Source organism: Bos mutus, chromosome 9 (assembly GCF_027580195.1).
Source record: "Bos mutus isolate GX-2022 chromosome 9, NWIPB_WYAK_1.1, whole genome shotgun sequence".
In the NCBI taxonomy this organism is placed as follows: domain Eukaryota; kingdom Metazoa; phylum Chordata; class Mammalia; order Artiodactyla; family Bovidae; genus Bos; species Bos mutus.
Window position 1 is genome coordinate 81,998,089 of NC_091625.1, and position 20,700 is coordinate 82,018,788.

The window sequence follows — 20,700 nt, forward strand, 5'->3', positions numbered from 1 at the left end:
TAAGTATATCTGTATTTCCCAAATCTACAAATCAGATTTCTCAGTCTCCCTCTACAGGGATGGAGAAGTGGCCAGGAATGTGCTTACAGTTAGTGAGAAAATCCCTTCCCAAAAAGTTGGGATGGGCAAGTGTTCTCATTAACAAAAGTGTAGAGTAATCTACAACCCCCCAACCTCCCAGCCAACTGCCTGCTTCAGTCCTTACTGAAAATAATGCATGCTGAGTGTGCTATGAATTTCTGTTTCTGTGTTCTTGATTCTCATTTCTTTTAAAGTATCATCTACCGTTGCACTGGCCTCTACTGTGAACAAATTCTCCTCTATTTTTAATATTTCTGTAAACTTTTCCATCACTTTTCTCCAAAGTTTAGTGTTGTCCCCTTAATTCCCTGCTTTACTTAAAACACTCTAATAGAGTTCAGTTTTCCCATTTTCCTCACCTGGCAGTCAGCAAGAAGAATCTAATATATAACTACTGCTGTGGACAGCAATAAATTAGAATTCCAGTCATAAACTCTCAATATGGTGCCAGCAGACACTGGCTGAACAAGAGCCCTGCTGCCCAGGGCTAAGAGAGAAGGTTGGCAGCCTCACTGGTTTCTTAAGCATTGCTTTTGCACCTCTCGACAACTTCTCCTTAGAAATCAATACATCCATTATTCTACCCTCTCACTGTCTTCGTCCTGCTTCCTCCTGATCTGGAGGGCACTCTTCTACTTCACTCATTGATTTGAGCATCTGACTTCCTTTTTATTCTCCATCCTTTCTTCAACTGTCATCCTTGGTGTTGATATCTCTCTTGATAACTTGCTATATTTTGACTTCTCAGTTTCTTTTTACTTTATCTGTAAATGCTTTTATTCCCATTTTGTTTCTAAGCCCCATAGGTCTGGCCATGCCTGGGACTCAGTTAACACCCCATGTTATCTTGGCATCCCTGGGATGATCAATCTTAAGAGAGCAAGGGCAAATTGTTTTCAAAACACACATTTTATTTTATTACATCCCATCAGGCCATGAGCATCTGAGTGCTGTTGATTTTACCAAGTTAGTTGGAGAAGAGCCCTCTGTTGTAGCAAATCAGGATCGTTTAGAACATCATCAGTAAAAGAACTGTCCTTCACATGAAAGTTATGGATTTTATGAAGAAGACCTTCCTCCATTAGCTTCTTATATACCAGGACCATCCTACCATATACTGTCCTCCAACTTTATCATTTTATTCTGTATATATAATGAATCTACAATACTTCAACTAGATTGTTTAAAAATGCACATCCACTAATATTTTCAACTGTGGAATTCCTAGCTTTCTTTTTATTTTTCCTTCTTCTTCCCCAATTTGTCCATCTTTCTCCTTATCTTAAGTTGCTAAAATTTTTCCTCTTTTCAGACTTCATCAACCTCTTCTACTGAGCTTGGATTTCATTATAAGCCATTTCAGTAATGTCAGGACTTTGAAATCCCTGTCCTCCTTGAACTTGTGTCTGCTTTTCCAGCCTTTGCTGCTCTATAGTCAACAGAAGTCAACTTCCCTATCCCCTGATCTAAATTCTGGACTCCCTAGTGTTGCATTGGAAAGTGAAAAATGGTAAAATTTCTTCAACTATAATTTGACAGTTTTTACTTAGAATTGGTATTGTGATTCTGAATGATTTTCTATTGTATTCACCACTATCTCTAACTTTTGAAGATTTTGATTCCTCTTTAACTCCCAAAACCTCTCCAAATCTTCGTGACATGCAGCCTTGCTTCATTCTTTTCTGAAAATAAGGCCATCAGATAGATGTCCTTTCTGTACATTCTTTTTTCAAATTGTGCTGTAATTGTGCTGAAGTCAATATTGTCATGGCAGAAAGTATTTGCTGCAATTTATCATTTTTAGAAAAGAGAACATCTGTCAAAGATCATAATGACAGTCAATATTTTTGAACATTCCACATGCCTATAAGAAATGCTTGATATTACCTCCTTTGACCACGATGTGGTCATTAGAACTATGGAATTATATGTGGCTCAACACCTTGGGTTAATATCTTAAATATTATTTTCAAGTCTTTGCAGATAACTTCAACTACACCTTTAAAATAGTGACATCTAATTTGCCAACTATTCTTCTGCAATCAAAAAATGATGCTTACAAGTATGTATTCCATTTAGATGGATATAAAGATAGCTAGTAACTTGAAACTTGAGCTAGAAGATAGGTGGTTAAGAACTTTGACAGGGTATTCAATATTTTACCTCCTGGAAAAAATGTGAATTGGAAATTACTAATAAATTCAGTAATGTGAATGCCACGGCTTAAACTTTTATGTTACATTTGTGTCATTTAGAATTATATTAATTAAATGCTCACTTATCAGCTTAATGATGTTTAATATGGATCCTTATTAACATATGGTTTCAAAGGCCAGTGAAATTGTCAAATCTAATGAAAACAGAGTTCAAAGATAAAATTCTATCTTCCCTTCCCTTTATGAGCCTCCTAAAGATTCAGAGCACCTTTTTAAAAGCCCTTAGAGAAGATTAACCTTTAACATCATCATTACATCTGATGTTACCACACTTTTACCATGTCATCGACACCGCTTTTAACTTAAGCGAGTTGATTTTGCTAGCCATGTTGTAAAACTACTAAAATTTTCTTCTCTCAAATCTCATAGAAGAAGATTCTGCAGCTTTCCTTATTTTTCCCTCTGGCTAAGTGCTCCTCTGTAAAACTTTCTGCAGTGATGGACATGTTCTCTACAGTAGCCATCAGCCGTATGTGGAAAGTTGAGCAGTTGAAATGTGGCGAGTGCAACTGGTGAACCGAATTCCCCATTTCACTTATTTTAGTTACCTTAAGATTAATACTTATTTGACTCCTTGACAGCATTGAGTCTTAATTGTGGCACATGGAATTTTTTTTCTTTTCTTTCTTTCTTTTTTTAGTGGCAGCATGCAGGATCTTTAGTTGCAGGATGAGAACTCTTGGTTGCGGCATATGGGATCTAGTTCCCTGATCAGGGATCAAGCCTGGGCCCCCTGTGCTGGGAGCTCAGAGTCTTAGCCACTGGATCACCAAGGAAGTCCCCCCTGAAGCTTTAAACTGAAATTGTCACATGTTGCTGGTGGCTATAATGTTGGAAGCACAGCTTTGGTGTTCTTTTCAGAACAGTCTGAATTCTGAGAACTCCACTTTTTTCTTGTAGTCAGTCTTAATTTCTTTTCTGGGAGCAGGAATATCTCATATTTAATGTTCCTGGTGATTTTTGCACTAATGAAGGTTTTTTTTTTTTTTTTTTTTTCATTATAACTGAACGTATAGTCTATGGGTTTTACCATGAAATAAAAGTTTCTGTGTAGTAAGAATGCCAAAGTGGATATTTAATTCTGTGCATTCCCTGGTGACCAGTGGTAAAGAATCCACCTGCCAGTCAGGAGACATGAGATACATGGGTTCGATTCCTGGGTTCGGAAGGTCCCTTGAAGTAGGAAATAACAACCCACTCCAGTATTCTTGCCGGGAGAATCCCATGGACAGAGGAGCCTGGTGGGCTATAGTCCACGGGTCGCAAAGAGTTGGACACGACTGAGCAAGTGAGCACAAACACAAGCACGATTCCTTCCTTACACAACAAGGGATGGTATATCTTTACTCCTCTTAATTTGAATCATCAAATTCTTTGGCAGACCTACTACTTTCCAAATGTATCTTTCCTTGTCTACATATATATCTGGGCAGTTTCTATCTGCCCTCTTGAGTGTTCTCCATGATGAAAGCAACATAGTATAAAGGGCTTAGAATTGAGTATGAATATTCCAAATTCTCACCACGGCTTCTTGAGCAAATTTCTTTCTTCTCTGAGCTGTAGTTGCCTCAGAGAGTTCTTAGGAGGTTTCCTATCTCAGAGTATATTTGGTTTACTTCTGTTTCTCCTAACTTGACCCTGCTGCTAAGTCGCTTCAGTCGTGCCCGACTCTATGCGACCCCATAGATGGCAGCCCACCAGGCTCCCCCATCCTTGGGATTCTCCAGGCAAGAACAAGGAGTGGGTTGCCATTTCCTTCTCCAACTTGACCCTAGAACTTTATATTTCTGAAACAGGGTAGTGCTTGATATCAGAGCAAGTGCTCCATGCTGCTGCTGCTGCTGCTTCTAAGTCACTTCAGTCGTGTCCAACTCTGTGTGACCCCATAGACGGCAGCCCACCAGGCTCTACCATCCCTGGAATTATCCAGGCAAGAACACTGGAGTGGGTTGCCATTTCCTTCTCCAATGCATGAAAGTGAAAAGTGAAAGTGAAGTTGCTCAGTCGTGTCCGACTCTTTGCGACCCCATGGACTGCAGCCTACTAGGCCCCTCCGTCCATGGGATTTTCCAGGCAAGAGTACTGGAATGGGTTGCCATTGCCTTCTCTGGAGTGCTCCATAGGTGTTTGCTTTTATTGAAAAAAAAAAAAATGGAAAACTATATTTTTTTAAAATAGATGTCCCTCTCATACTGTTTACTCTATTTTCTTTTTCCTTTTTTTGTCTCTGTATGTTGGGAAAAGGAATAAATACTTCTTTGAGAAACATAATAAGTAGTTTTTTGGGTTTAGAATTAAGGGTTTAGAATGTATATTAATACATAGTTTTATCCATAGTTCCTTTTCTACTATATTTAAATGATGAGGTGCTTTTTAATGATTATTTACCTTCTAAAATGTTTTCATGTTATAGTTTTAAAAATAACTCATCACTTAAAATTGTTTACAAAGTTGTAAAATAAGTTATTCAATCTAAAAGAAGTAACTTTTGTAAAGCATTTTATGTAGTAGATATCACTCTGAGTTAATAGCAAAATGAAAGTATCTATTGCTTTGCACATGTTAGGTACCCAAAGAATGAACTGAAGCAGGTGAGGGTATAATAAGTCTATTATCCAAAATGTGAGTACCTGCAGATATGTGTGGGATAAAGAAATGTTTTAAGTGATGATTCTGAAAGCATGATTGATGACTGGCTGTCTGTAGTCTTGGGAAAATACAAGCTTCAGAATGTTTAAAGTAAAATTAAAGAAGTACAACTACACCAAACACAAATGTAAGGTTTCTTTTTGTAAACCATTCAACCTAGTGCCCAAGAAAAGGCTTTCATCTTGAAAGATGAAAGAATTAAATTGAAACTAGGACACTGAAGGCTACTACAGAAGCATACATTTATTTGGACATATGGTAGTGATCCACTAAACACATATTTATAATCTATCAGAGAATAACCAGAACAGATTTTCCAGGCAAAGATTCTGTCAGATCAGCTTGTTTTTTATTATGGAAAGGGAAAGATTCTGAGAAGCACATACGCAAATGTTATTTTTATTTATTTCAAAGTAACTTCAGTATCTCTCTTAAAAATGTATTTCCTTCATCTTTATAAAGAGTTATTCAGGTCCCATATGCCATAGATTTCAGTGATCAATTTCATTATCCCTGTGCAGTCAAAAAGTTAATTGCACTGGAAAAGACTTTTGCATGCTCTTCAATACAATGAGTATGTAATTGGCTTTCAAAGGAATGTAATGTCTGGTTTGGTTATTGATTAAAGCGCTAAACTATAGATATTGAAGATGCAGGATCAAATAATCTAAAATAAGAGGTCAGGGTGTGTGCATCAGTGTTTTGCACACAAAGACACTCAAGCACTTATTGATTGACTAAGGACTTCTGATTTCTAGCCGTTGTTTATTTGTCTATTTATTTGGGGGATTTAAAAATATTGGAAAGAAATTGCACCAAATATAGTTGACAAAATGCTTTGTAACTGGCAGAGAGAATTTTCAGTTAATATCTTCCCTAATAGCTCAGTTGCTAAAGAATCTGCCTGCAATGCAGGAGACCCTGGTTTGATTCTTACGTCAGGAAGATTAGCTGGAGAAGGTATAGGCTACCCACTCCAGTGTTCTTGGGCTTACCTTGTAGCTCAGTTGGTAAAGAATCCAGCTGCAATGTAGAACACCTGGGTTCAATCCTTGGGTTGGGAAGATCTCCTGGAGAAGGGAAAGGCTACCCACTCCAATATTCTGGCCTAGAGAATTCAATGGACTGTATAGTCCATGGGGTTGCAAAGAGTTGAGTATGACTGAGCAACTTTCACTTTCATAATTGAAATTATTTAGTTCTGTTCTGTGCCAGGTAAAATTATTATCAGTGATAGGTAATTACATATTTGGCCTAAAATTAATCAATATGAACACAGAAAAGTTGGCCAGCAAACAGAACTGGGATCTCATTACAGCACAAGTTTGTAATGTGAGGTCAATCTTAGCACCTGTAGAATGAACAGAAAAGACTTTAAATACAAGAGAATACAATAAAAATTTAAATTATAAGATTTAAACTTATAATTTAAACTTCTTTCTGTATTTATAATTTTCCTAAAAATTATTTCATATCTTGGTTTTATAAGACATAGAATTTTGTTGTTTGAAGAGTTTGTTTTATCTTAACCAGTTGACAATGGAACTATAAATAGATTGCAGGACAGTTGGTCTTGTTTGACTGAATGCAGATTCTTGGTGTTTTAGAGATATACAGAACTACCATTTTTTTTCTTTTAGCCAAGAATATTGGCTGCTAGACTGTGGCCAATTTTTTAGGAATTAGAGATAAACTAGAAATCAGAGATATGTAGTTGTTCTTCTGAACACATTATGAACTTTTAAACAAGACTTATGATATTGTTGAATATCCACTGCTGAGATCACCTAATGTGATCATTGGGGAAATATTTGCTTTTTGCTAGAGCAAGCTATTATTAGCTTTGAGACAAAGGTTCGGATTTCCTTTCCCAAAAAGGAAATCACTGATCAGTCTGAGAGACAGTAGTTGTGCTTGGTTGATTTGTTTTATACCATTCAGTGAAGCAGCGGTTTTGTGGAAGCGTGGATCATAAGCCAGTGTTATGGTAAAAGTTGTGTATGAAAGGATGTGAAGCCTGGTCAACAGAGGTTTCATGTCCCTGGGGTTGCCCCAAATGAGTCATCTTTATCTATCATAAATCTTTAGTCTTTGGAAGCTGTTATGTAACAAAGCTTATGTCTGTCTCCATTAGCCTTGCCTCTCTCATTCTGAAAGGTCATGGACAGTCAAGGTAATTCCATTTCATGCAGTTTAGCTTGTAAGTCCACGTTCATGGTCTGTCTGCTGCAAGAATGAGGAAACACTGATTCCTTGAGTCTTTTGAATTGCTTTTGACTGATTCATCCTTTTAAACCCATGTGGTGTGGGCTTGAGGCTGTATAACTGGGCTTTCTCCAAGGCTCTAACAGGAGCATCTAGCAAATTTGTCTTTTGTTTACATGTCTATTTTCAAAGGCTTTTCTCTTATTTAAATATTCATCACATAAAAATGTATTTCTTAAATAAAGTTTCCTAATTATAAGTTCACAATTTAAGAATCTTAAGGAACTTTGTGTTAAAAACAGAAATTTTTACTGGAATAAAGACCTTATCTTTGATTCAGAGTATAAATAATGCAATCAATGGTTTTTGACCAATTATTTTCTTTTCACAGTGGACATATGTCACTAGATATCAGTCATCCAAAAGCCAAATAGTGTTCTGTCCAAGTAATGTCTTATTGTTTTTCAATATTCTGAGATAAATATTGGTGATATTCTGCTTTCAGTAATTTATTTGACTATGAGAGAAATTAAGACATTAGTAATCCCTCTCAAAATTAGCTTTTTTGGAAAGAAAAATCACATAAGCCTGTTGAATATACTCAATTAGTACCAAAATATATAAAAATTAAGTGGCTAATTTGCTCTTAGTAGTAACTACATCTGGTATGTGTCTTTCTAAACATTTTATATACATATAATTTCTTGTATACCTCTCTTCCTATATAGATAGAAGAAATGAAAAAAGTTACATTTGAATGTGCATATACACCATATATAAACTATTGAAACTTGCTTAATTTTGCATTATGTCATGGGCATTCTTCTTGAAAGCCTTATAGATGCCTTTGTGACATGGAGGTGTATGTTTTAACTTTTGACAAATACTACAAACACATCCTGACTAGTCTAGCTTATTCAAAAGAACTATTTTTTACAGGAAATATATATCCTTTTTATAAAGTGTCAGTCTCTTTCTTAGATGTGAGCATTAGTTCGTTATACAAGATTATTAGGCCAAAGGAGGGTATGTAATTTTTCAGATGCATTTCAAATGTTTAAATGTGGTCAGTGTTATCTCTCAACAGGGCTCATTTGGAGGCCAGTGCTGAGAAATGGAACAGATTGCTGACGTCTTTAGAAGAACTGATCAAATGGCTGAATATGAAAGATGAAGAGCTTAAGAAACAAATGCCTGTTGGAGGGGATGTCCCAGCCTTACAGCTCCAATATGATCATTGTAAAGTAAGTTGACCACATACAGTGGGTACCTTTCTTTGTTCATTTTTATTTTGTGAAGTAAATATTCCAAATAAAATAAATATGTTAGTGGAACCAATTATGACAGGATTTTTTTTTCCTCCCTCTGTTTCTAATTACTAGTATTTAGGCATCTTATTGAAATTGCATGCCTTGCTCCCTTTTGTTTCAGATTAAGTTTTCTCTTCATATTTAACTGAAGAGTTTTTCAAATGTTGCAGGTATCTAAAGCATAATAGTATTCTTAGCTGATCATGAAATTCATCTATTCCTTATAGATTTTAAATTGTTAATATATTATATTGGGGAAATATTTACTCTAAGTTAATCTTAAATTCAGAAGTTAAAGAGTCATAAAGAGTTACAAACTATTTTGTTTTGTTAAATGAAACTGGAGAAAAATAAGGACTTGTAGTGAGAAAATAGTATAGATATAAGTCCAAAAGCAAATGAAGACCTTTGTGTTTAAAACTGTTTTACAGGTTTGTGGAGTTTTCTTTCTTTCTTTTTTTTTTAATCTTAAACTCTTGCATTAAAAAAAAAAAAAAAAAACTTGCATTTTTATTCTGTTTAAATATCTATCTCTATGCAAATTTGTACTTTTACTTCGAAAAGCAGATATACTGAATATTATCAAGTGACACATTGACTGTTATGTCCTTGAATTATTTAAATTGTTTGCCTCATTAACTTTCTATTCATTTATTTTATATCTCTTCATACCCATTTTCTCATATATCACATATCACCTTGTTTTGTTATATTGTTTTACTCTTCACATGCAACACAAGTTCTTATTCTAAATCTTTACATTTTGCTGTGATGTTAGAACTCTGTTCCCATTTTAAAAAATGACAAACACTAACATATGCTTCTTCTAAAGGAAGATGTCTTCTATGTTATAAACTGCTTCAATGCAAAATGATAAGATCCTGGGATTTATTTTATTTCAAATGCTTGCGATCAGGTTATTCAAGTTACCATTTGGGTAAATTTTCTCTTTGTACTTTAAGAGAATATAGTATAGAAATAGCTCTAAGATTGAGATAAAAAGGAAGATACAGTATGTAATAATAATGGTAGAAGATTTTAAATTACTGATTTAAAAAATCAATGTCTCCTTACATTTTTCAGCTTTGTCTTCTATTGATTATTCATGTACCCATTTTGAGGATTCAGGTATTAGTGATGAAATGGAATATTACAAAGCTCTTCTAATAGAATTGTTTTGTTAAGGAATAAAATGTGTTTGTGACTGTACTACCATTTTGATTAAAACTGAAATCTTGAGGTAGGAAATGATTTTTCCTTTTACAGGTTCATGTTGATTCTAGATTGTAGAACATATTTTATCATAGTCTACCTTCTAAATTTATCAATGATCCAAAACTATAAATTCTCTTAATATTATATATTATTAATGTTTTGATGAAAGCTTCATATTTTACTTTGGGAACTGAGGTGAAGATGCTAGGAAAAATAACTTAGGCAATAGATTTTAGAGTGAAGTTTGTGGAAATGTATCAGTTTGCTAGGTCCACCATAACAAAGTTCCTAAATAGGTGTTTTAAACATCAGACATTTATTTTGTCATATTTCTAGAGTCTAGAAATCTGAAGTCAAGATGCAAGCAGGGTGGGTTTCTTCTGAGGCCCCTCTCCTTGGGTTGTAGATGGCTGTCTTCTCCCTGTGTCTTTACATGATGTCCACTTTGTGGGTATCTGTGTCTTAAAACTGGTCAAAATGCCCTCTTTTTATAAGGACCCCTGTTATACTGGATTAGGGTCCACCCCAATGAATGGCCTTATTTAAATTTGGTTAGCTCTTTAAAAGCCCTTCTACCAATACTGTCACATTCGGTAAAAAGTAACCTTCTTTCCTAACTGCCAAGAGTAATGTTTCTAATTGCCATAAATTATTACAAGCAGGGTGAATCCCTGTGTGTTAGTACAAACAAGGCAATATTGAAAGATGTGACACCTACATGTAATATGAGTTTACTTTTCTTACTGAACCTTGTCGGCTATAGACGTAGAATAGTCCAAGTGTAGTAAAACCTCCGCCTTGCCAGTATTCTGTCCTCAGTCTTTTCTTAAAATCAAAATCCATTTGGATGTACCTGTGGTAGCTCTATGTTTCAGGCAAGATTTTTCTTTCCTGGGTATTTGGAGATATCTTTTCCCCCGGCCTTCATATGCTTTTTATCAAGCAAATCATGTGTGTGTGTGTACAACTTAGAATTATCAATTGTTAGGACTGAAAGGAACCCAAGAAATAATTCAGTCCAGTCCCCTTATTTATAAGAAGCATATGATTTCATATCTGAGTTTTCCTTCCTCCTTCCTTCACTTCTAGCAAATACTCAACATTTACTTAGTGTGCACCTGGCACTTTGTAGCACAGTAGTAGAAGGACTGCTGCTGCTGCTGCTGCTAAGTCGCTTCAGTCGTTTCCGACTCTGTGCAACCCCATAGATGGCAGCCCACCAGGCTCCCCCGTCCCTGGGATTCTCCAGGCAAGAACACTGGAGTGGGTTGCCATTTCCTTCTTCAATGCATGAAAGTGAAAAGTGAAAGTGAAGTCGCTCAGTCGTGTCCAACCCTCAGTGACCCCGTGGACCGCAGCATTCCAGGCTCCTCCATCCATGGGATTTTCCAGGCAAGAGTTCTGGAGTGGGGTGCCGCACTGGTACAAAAAACAGACATGGGCCTGGCAGGCAGGGAGAACTTACGTTTGTCCTTCTCCACCTTGGAGTTCCTGTGTCTTCTCTGTGCGGTGAGAAATCATTGCCAACAAGGTTTGTAGCTCAGCTGTGAACTGCACATTGCTGTCCCAGATCTCTGGTTGTCTGCCTAATCATCCATTTCTCTAACCCTTACTTTGGTCCTTTGGTTATAATCTATGCATGTTTTCAGTTCATGTGTACATTTATTACCAATTTTCTTTCTTTAATGGGTTGTAGAGTTCTCTTCAATTATAACATTATGGTATAGCTTTAAACATAACACAAAATAATTTTTAAATTAATTTTTACAGATATGCTTAGCATTAAATTTAGCATTTAGTCTTTTAGTTTTTCCTATTATTACAAACTCTGTAATTTTTTTTTTTACTGACTTGCTATTTTAGGTCTTTAATTGTCATAATAAAGTTTAAAAAATCTTTTTAACTTCAAAGAACTCTTGCCTTTTGACTTACCTAGTTAGGACAATGAAATTCAACCCTTGTGTGGTTTGATATTAATATTAGGCAAGATATTTTATTTTCTGAAATGTTCCTTTAGAAAGAGGGGAGACCTTGTATTTTATTTCAAACTCACACTCATTTTATAGGTGGCTATCTGAATTATTTTATTTTAAATCACACTGTACTATTTAAAGAAGTTGAATAAATTTGATATAATCTCTGTGTGCTCAGTTAGAATGTCTAGAGATTACTAGATGGATTTTTTTAAGTAAAAGACAAAGAAATTTACTCTGATTTGTTAATTATTCCAGGAGATATGATCACATAAATGCAAGTCTTGAATGTCATTGCACAGAAGTCTTTTAAAAATCAGTTTAGAAAGTGACACCATATGTTACGTTATGGACAAGACAAAAATACACATCTGCCAGATGCCCCAAATAACCACCTGTGCTGATGTTACACTTAATTAGCACTTAAGTTTTACATTAAAATTTCCAGTGGCATTATTATATACAAAGTGAAAAACAAACCTGTGTCTCAGTACCTTAGGTGGATGTAGAGTCACTACGTGCAGAAAACTCAATGTGCTTTAGATGACTCAAAAGTTGCTTCCAATAAGGTCAAAATCTGATGTCAAAAATTTATTTGAAGAATTTGGAGAAAATAATTATGGGTAGGCATCTGATGATTTAACCCATATCCTCAGCAGTATATGTATTCAAGTTCACTGAAAACTTTCTTTGGCTCATCTCACTTAGATAGTGGTGTATTATTCTCTATTCTGAGACAACTTATGTTGGACCTGACTATATACAGAGTTATTGAACCCAGCACATGGTCTTAGGTAGACCTGGTTTCAGTTACCACCCCCACCTGCCCCCAACATACACACACCAGCCTTGTAATCCCAGCTTTGGGGCATATTGTCTAATCATCACTATATATGACCACTTAGCAGGGTACACATAGTAAGTAAAGCAACAGATGTTGGAGTTATTCTTTAAACTAGGACTTAAGCTTATATTTTATAGTATATTTTTAATATTAGTTGCTCTTTGTCTGCATTTCATATTTTTCCTTAGATTATTATGTTTGAGTGCTCTAAGTTTTAATATCATAACCTATACTTATTGTTTTAGCCTATTGGTGCCTTAAGCAAACTTGGACTCCTCAAAATAATGGATGAAGCCATTGAAACAACAATATTTTTGAGAATTTATATGGGATAAGATATGAACTTAGAAACTGGAAGGTGATTTATTTCTTGTTCATAATAAAAGAAACAACTTATCATGGAAAAGCCAAACCCATAAAACTAATGTGCATACACTGCGTTTAATCAACTTATTTAAGAGTAATAGGCAAATTATATATATTTAACCATGAATCTAATTACCTTGAAAGGCAATATTTGAGTGTTTGTAAATAAAAGAGCACAAATGTATAAAATATAAAATATGCATTATTTTATATTTACATTTCCTTACCCTGGGTCCAGTCTACTTTCAATGTTGCAGATGGTAAGAGACTCACTTATCTCAGATGTATGTGTTCAGTCACCTCTGATACAAAAAGGTTGATTTATGGAAACTCATATATTCTCAAAGTTTTCTGAGTCCCACATATATTTTTATACTCTAGTACTTTACATGTATATCAGTGATTTAATGACACTTTTTCATAACTGTTCTTTGATAATAGCAGTGCCAGTCACTTCATCATCCATCCTTCTTCCATCCATCCATCCATCCATCCATCTATCTACCTCCACTATTCACAGAATGACTTATATTTTGAATTGATACTAAATATACAGAGGGCAGTAAGACACAGCCACTACTTCAGTAACATATTTCAGTTATTCTTATACCTAAATGCTCTATGCTTATGACTGTATCCAGAAGAAATATACATTTAAATATTTAGGTGATGGCTCTGAGACTTCAGTTAGAATGATACTGTAAGGTCATATTTCAGAAGCACCTCATCCGCTCAAATGCCTAACAATTACAGATAAAATGTTAAAAACAGAAAAATCAAACATGGCAAAATTGGACTCCAAAATACAACAGACATTCTGTGGATCAGAAACAACGCAGAAAAGCAAAGAAGCTAGTAGGGTTGATGCTTCTGGAAAAATGTAGCAGTCCTAGGCAATGAGCAAGCAGAAAGCCCCCATAGCAAAGGCTTGGCTCAACAATCTGTCTTATACAGGGAAATGCGTGACTCATGGATTGACATCTTTTCCTTCTGTTATGTAAATGTCCCAGGAACTGATATTCTGAAACATCAATACATTTTGAACCCTTAATTAAATATCTATACTTTCTTGGATGTTTTAACCAGTGACTTAGAACACTGATAGATTTTCAGCAATAATTCTAATAAATACTTTGTTCAATGTTTTAACAGCCCATCATAGGCCAACTTGTTAAATCATAATCATAAGTCAAAGTGCCTTGATGGTAAAGTGTTTGGCTTGGCACCTGGTCCACAGTAAATGGTGGCTGGTCTCATCTCCCATAACTGCTGAGAATCTGTCTTGATAGTTTTGATTATATTTATTTTGTTTAAAACTGTCATAGGCTATATGAGTTGTTTTAGCTAATTAAATAAAACCATATTAATATCTGTTATTTACTGTCCAGCAGAACTAGCTTCCCATTACAATCTAGGGTCAACCTGTTACATTAAGCAGAAATCATGCTCTAAACTTTTTAGGTTTCTGTTTGGTAAATAATACAATCATATTATCTTTTTTCCTCATGTAGGTCCAAGTTTAATACCCTTAAATGTTGAAATAAATTACTACTATAAAATGTATAATATTTCTAATGACTTTTAGAATACATTGAAAAAGTTTAATTTTTCTACTTAGTATAATTTTAAAAGTTTTTTGGGAAATAAAATCCCTTATATGTAGCTTCACTTTCAAAAGTGTGAGATTATTGTTCAATCAGCAATTACTTAGAAAGCACATATAATATATATAGCATTCATTTGTAATGTTATGAAATTACTTCAGTCAGATACTTGAAGATTGGATAAAATTGCAGATTCAGTTTTTGCTTTGCACTTCATTTTCATAAAAGTGTATATACTAAGTTATATAGGGACAGTTATCAGAGCTCTAATGCTCTTTCTGCAATGTAATGCATGCTTGATTTTAGAGAAGGAAATCACCCAGAATAATTGAAAGTGTATGATTCAGGTGCAAGATATTATGAGTTTTTCCATTCCTTCAGGGCTACTCTGTCCTTTGCTTAATTCAATTTAATTCCTATATTCAAACCTCGTTATATAAAAATCAGGACATTTGCACCTTAAACTGAATTGCCAAGATATATTTGCAAGTTTACTCATTAAAATAACAAATTTGAACATTGTGTTTAAAACGGAAACATGCCACCTTTAAATTTAGAGTGTGTGTGTGTGTGTGTGTTTATTCTCCCTATTAAATATGTTATTCTCCCTGCTACTCTTTGCCTGAAAACCTGTAATTTCAAGGTTTTGCCATGTTATAATGTTCAGTTTAGTTCAGTTCAGTTCAGTTCAGTCGCTCAATCATGTCCGACTCTTTGTGACTCCATGAATCGCAGCACACCAGGCCTCCCTGTCCATCACCAACTCCCGAGTTCACTCAGACTCACGTCCATCGAGTCGGTGATGCCATCCAGCCATCTCATCCTCTGTCGTCCCCTTATCCTCCTGCCCCCAATCCCTCCCAGCATCAGAGTCTTTTCCAATGAGTCAACTCTTCGCGTGAGGTGGCCAAAGTGCTGGAGTCTCAGCTTTAGCATCATTCCTTCCAAAGAACACCCAGGCCTGATCTCCTCTAGAATGGACTAGTTGGATCTCCTTGCAGTCCAAGGGACTCTCAAGAGTCTTCTCCAACACCACAGTTCAAAAGCATCAATTCTTCGGCGCTCAGCCTTCTTCACAGTTCAACTCTTGCATTCATACATGACTACTGGAAAAACCATAGCCTTGACTAGACGGACCTTTGTCGACAAAGTAATGTCTCTGCTTTTTAATATGCTATCTAGGTTGGTTATAACTTTTCTTCCAAGGAGTAAGTGTCTTTGAATTTCATGGCTGCAGTCACCATCTGCAGTGATTTTGGAGCCCAGAAAAATAAAGTCTGACACTGTTTCCACTGTTTCCCCATCTATTTGCCATGAAGTGATGGGACAGATGCCATGATCTTCGTTTTCTGAATGTTGAGCTTTAAGCCAACTTTTTCACTCTCCACTTTCACTTTCATCAAGAGGCCTTGTAGTTCTTCTGCACTTTCTGCCATAAGGGTGGTGTCATCTGCATATCTGAGGATACTGATATTTCTCCCGGCAATCTTGATTCCAGCTTGTGCTTCCTCCAGCCCAGCGTTTCTCATGATATACTCTGCCTATAAGTTAAATAAACAGGGTGACATATACAGCCTTGATGAACTCCTTTTCCTATTTGGAACCAGTCTGTTGTTCCATGTCCAGTTCTAACTGTTGCTTCCTGACCTGCATACAGGTTTCTCAAGAGGCAGGTCAGGTGGTCTGGTATTCCCATCTCTTTCAGAATTTTCCACAGTTTATTGTGATCCACACAGTCAAAGGCTTTGGCATAGTCAATAAAGCAGAAATAGATGTTTTTCTTTTTTAATGATCCAGCAGATGTTGGCAATTTGATCTCTGGTTCCTCTGTTATAATGTTACCTAATGTGAAAAGTTGGTCTTTTTCTAAAATTGATTAAATTATTTCCCAAGTTCCCCTTCAGCCTTTGCCCCTGTGTTGACTTCTTTCTTATCAAAAACACAGCCATCTAAGGTTTGTAAACTAAGACTGTGTGAAAGACCTAAAAAGCAACAGTTCTGTAAGTGAGTCTGCACCTACCTACCCATTCAGCTGACTGCAGTTGACTTGCCTCCCAAGCCTGACATGGGCATTGAGAACCTCACCCCAAAGGGCCATAGAATATCTAAGTTTAGAGGGAAAGGCAAGGCAGCCTAATAATTATCACTGCCTAGTGGTGAAATTGAAGAGTGGACAACAGATGTAGGCAAGTTGAGGTCCATGAAACCAAGCCATATGGTTCTCCCTTTCATTCCGCCCTTTCCTAATAAACTGCCTCTGGTCATATTTAGCTGAGAGATAGTTTCATTTATCAAACAGTTCATTTATTCATTCAGGAGACTTCCAAGTTGCCCCTGATGTTTGCTACATTCCTTGCTAGGTGCTGAGCATGCGTCAATTCCTAAGACTGTTTTTGCTGTCACAGACTTCATCATCTAAGAACAGAAACAGGCTCAAAAACAAGTGACTACAGTAGATATCAAAATCGCTGTGATGTGAGTATGTATACACAGCCAGGAAGATACAGATGAATCAAGGCTGTTTGTACTTGAGAAGATTGGAAAAGCTCCATAGAACAAGTATGTAGCTTTTGAGCTGGAAAGAGACCTTGGAATAAAAATTCACTAAAGAGTGTTATCAAAACTCCTGGAGGGAAAATCCTCAAAACTGGCCATGACTCGGTGTGACTTGGAGTATGCAACAGAGCAAGAGATGTTGCTCATTCTCTTTCTGATTATATTTAGAACAAGGCTGAAGGAGAAAGAGAATACAAGTTCAGGACCTAATATCATGCCTTGTAATAGTAAACACTAAATATATTTGCTAGATGAAGGGATACATTTATATATGCACATATTTTTTAAATGTAGGAAAGACTACTGTTTTATTACTGTGAGAAGCTTGAGGATTCCTGTCTTAGTTTTAGCATTCATACTTGGTCTTCTGATTCAAGCATCATTTTTTATGTCAATGGGGTAGAACCAAAATGAATTTATATATTAAATGTTCATTCAGAGATGTTAACCAAAACTCTTAAAACACTATGGAGATTCTTTAAAAAAAAAAAAATTTTTTTTGTCTGCATACCAATGAGAAGTAAGCTTGTTTTCTTTGCCTTTTTTCATGTAGTTTTATTAGTGCTATCAAATTTAACGACTCTTGTGCCCTTTTTTGCTGTCATACTGTAATGACTTCAGATCCATATATGCTGATTTAGCTTTGAAAGCAAGTTGGGGAGAAAAGTAAATTACGTTCTAACAGATTCTCCTTATGTTTGTGTCATTTTTTTTTTTTCTGCTTGCATTCTCTAGTAAGCAGTTAAGTGCTTTTCTGAAACCAGAAGCTCAGAAAGCCTGCTGTACCAGCAATACTTGTATTTACTATAGTTCAGATGCCTTCTGTCGTGGGTGTGTGTCCCATGCAGTCACCATCACACAAGGTTCTGTTCTTTGAAGGGCTCTGCACTTGATTTAATGCTCTGCTGCCTCCATCTTGAAATTCTTAGTAATATTTGGAAAAGGGGCCTTGCAACTTCACTGTACACTGGGCTCTGCAAATTTTATAGCCAGAGCTGCTTGCATCCAAAAGAAAAACAGTGTATGTTTTGACAATCATAAAGCGGCACTTTTACGAGAACAAAAGCCTCTTAAACTTACCACAAGCATCTCTTTTCTCAAGTAAGCCACCCTGAGCCCCGACTCTTGAGTCATATGTCCCTCATCGTAACTTATGTCGCTGTTTGTTAATGTTGGCTGACTTGTGACATTTTTTGGTCCTCTTTTTCCTGTTGGCTCACTAACAGTACTTCTGTCTCTCTACCTGGCTCCTAAGATACTACTATATCATGATTTTCTTTTCACCTTACTTGTAGCTCCTTCTCAGTTTCCTTTGCTAGTTGCTCCTTCTTTCCTCAGCCTTCTAAAATTGAGATGCATTGTGGTTCAGGCCATGCCAGCTTCTCTATATTCATTCCTTCCTGAACTCCTGATGAGTTCATTCATTCGTCTGACCTCCTGATGAGTTTTATGTGTCACTATATGGTCACTCTCAAATTTATATGTTTTCATACCATCTCCATCTGGGAATCTAATAGACATTTCCAAATTAGTATGTCTGAACTGAATTCCTGAACCTGCCCCTCAAAACTTGATCTAACCAGTCTTCCTCATTTCAGTTGATAGAATCCTATTCTGACTGCTAGGTAAAAAAAAAAAATCACCTTCAATCACGCCTTTCTTGCATACTCAGTCTGTTACTCTTGTTGGAAATCTTTTGGAAATCTTGTTGGCTGTATGTTCAGAACATAGAATTTGAATCTGTCTACTTTTTACCAGCTGTTCAGAGCTACAAGTACACCTCTGTTGTTCTCAGCACAACAGCCAGAGTATTCATATTCAAATAAATCAGAAGTCTATAGTGACTTCCTTTCTCATTCAGAATGAAAGCTACAGTTCTCATAATGGTCTCCAGAACCCTGCATAATCTGACCTACCTCCCACTCACACCTTGCTTGTCTCATTTTACTATTTTTTCTCTTATATGCTGATTTCAGCCATGCTGTGCCTTCAGTCACAGCACCATGCTGACTGCTATGCCTGGAATGCCTTTTCCCTGATATTTATGTGGTTAATTCTCCACTGCTTTCAAATGTTTGCTCTATGGCACCTTCTTTTTTTTTTTAATTTCTTTTTGTTTTTTCAATTTATTTATTTTAATTAGAGGCTATCTACTTTACAATATTGTATTGGCTTTGCCATACATCAACATGAATCTGCCACGAGTGTACACGTGTTCCCAATCCTGAACCCCCCTCCCACCTCCCTCCCCATACCAACCCTCTGGGTCATCCCAGTGCACCAGCCCCAAGCATCCTGTATCCTGCATCAAACCTGGACTGGCGATTCGTTTCTTATATGATATTATACATGTTTCAATGCCATTCTCCCAAATCATCCCCCCGCCTCCCACAGAGTCCAAAAGACTGTTTTATACATCTGTGTCTCTTTTGCTGTCTCACATACAGGGTTATTGTTAACCATCTTTCTAAATTCCATATATATGCATTAGTATACTGTATTGGTGTTTTTCTTTCTGGCTTACTTCACTCTGTATAATTGGCTCATTAGAGCTGATTCAAATGTATCCTTTTTAATGGCTGAGTAATATTCCATTGTGTATATGTACCACAGCTTTCTTATCCATTCATCTGCTGATGGACATCTAGGTTTCTTCCATGTCCTGGCTGTTATAAACAATGCTGCGATGAACATTGGGGTACACGTGTCTCTTTCCCTTCTGGTTTCCTCAGTGTGTATGCCCAGCAGTGGGATTGTTGGGTCATAAGGCAGTTCTATTTCCAGTTTTTTAAGGAATCTCCACACTGTTCTCCATAGTGGCTGTACTAGTTTGCATTCCCACCAACAGTGTAAGAGGGTTCCCTTTTCTCCACACCCTCTCCAGCATTTATTGCTTGTAGACTTTTGGATCACAGCCATTCTGACTGGCGTGAAATGGTACCTCATTGGGGTTTTGATTTGCATTTCTCTGATAATGAGTGATGTTGAGCATCTTTTCATGTTATAGCACCTTCTTAATGAAGCCTACTTAGACTTCTCTACTTGAATTGTAATCCCCATCCCAATACTCCTAAACTCTCTAATTCTCTTCTGCTTTTCTCTTTTTCTGTAGCATTTATAATCACCCAATTACTCATTTTCTATTGTGTCTTTGTCTACTTCTAGCACTCTAGATGCTAAGTCAATATTTGTTGAATGTCGAGTGAATGAAAATACCCCAAAATAAAGGTCCTTTGATATGAATGTTCCTTTTTCCTCTTTATCTCTCTATAATCCCTTTTTTTTTTTCAAAAAAGAAATACATTTTGAAGATATTTCTACTTTATATAGCTGAATCTTTAATAAAGGTAATTGCTGACAGAAATGTAATCAACAATCTTTCTTCAAGAGCTGGAAATAACATGGTTGAAGTTGTAAGAAAATTTATCAATACCATTATACTTCTTTATGCCTTAATATTGTAGTCAGTTAAGAGGTTACCTTCTTCCTGTCTTAATACTGCCAACATTATTCAAAACAAGAGTGGGAAAGATTTTTTTATGAGGGGAAAGGATTTGGAATATCTTTGATTGTTGAGGTAGATTTTAAAATATAGCTTATTATTTTACCCTCTTGTGCTGAGTACCACTAGATTCTCCCAGTGCTTGAGCTTCACTATTGTGTAGAAATTTGACACCTTAA

At 36.1% G+C, this 20,700-nt stretch overlaps 1 protein-coding gene across 1 annotated transcript in view; it reads left to right on the forward strand.

The window, feature by feature from the left end:
• UTRN (utrophin) overlaps positions 1 to 20,700 on the forward strand; it is a 556,038-nt gene that overhangs the window by 393,574 nt on the left and 141,764 nt on the right. The window contains 1 exon segment of the mRNA XM_070376815.1: positions 8,239 to 8,395. Coding sequence (XP_070232916.1) covers positions 8,239 to 8,395 — 157 coding nt within the window.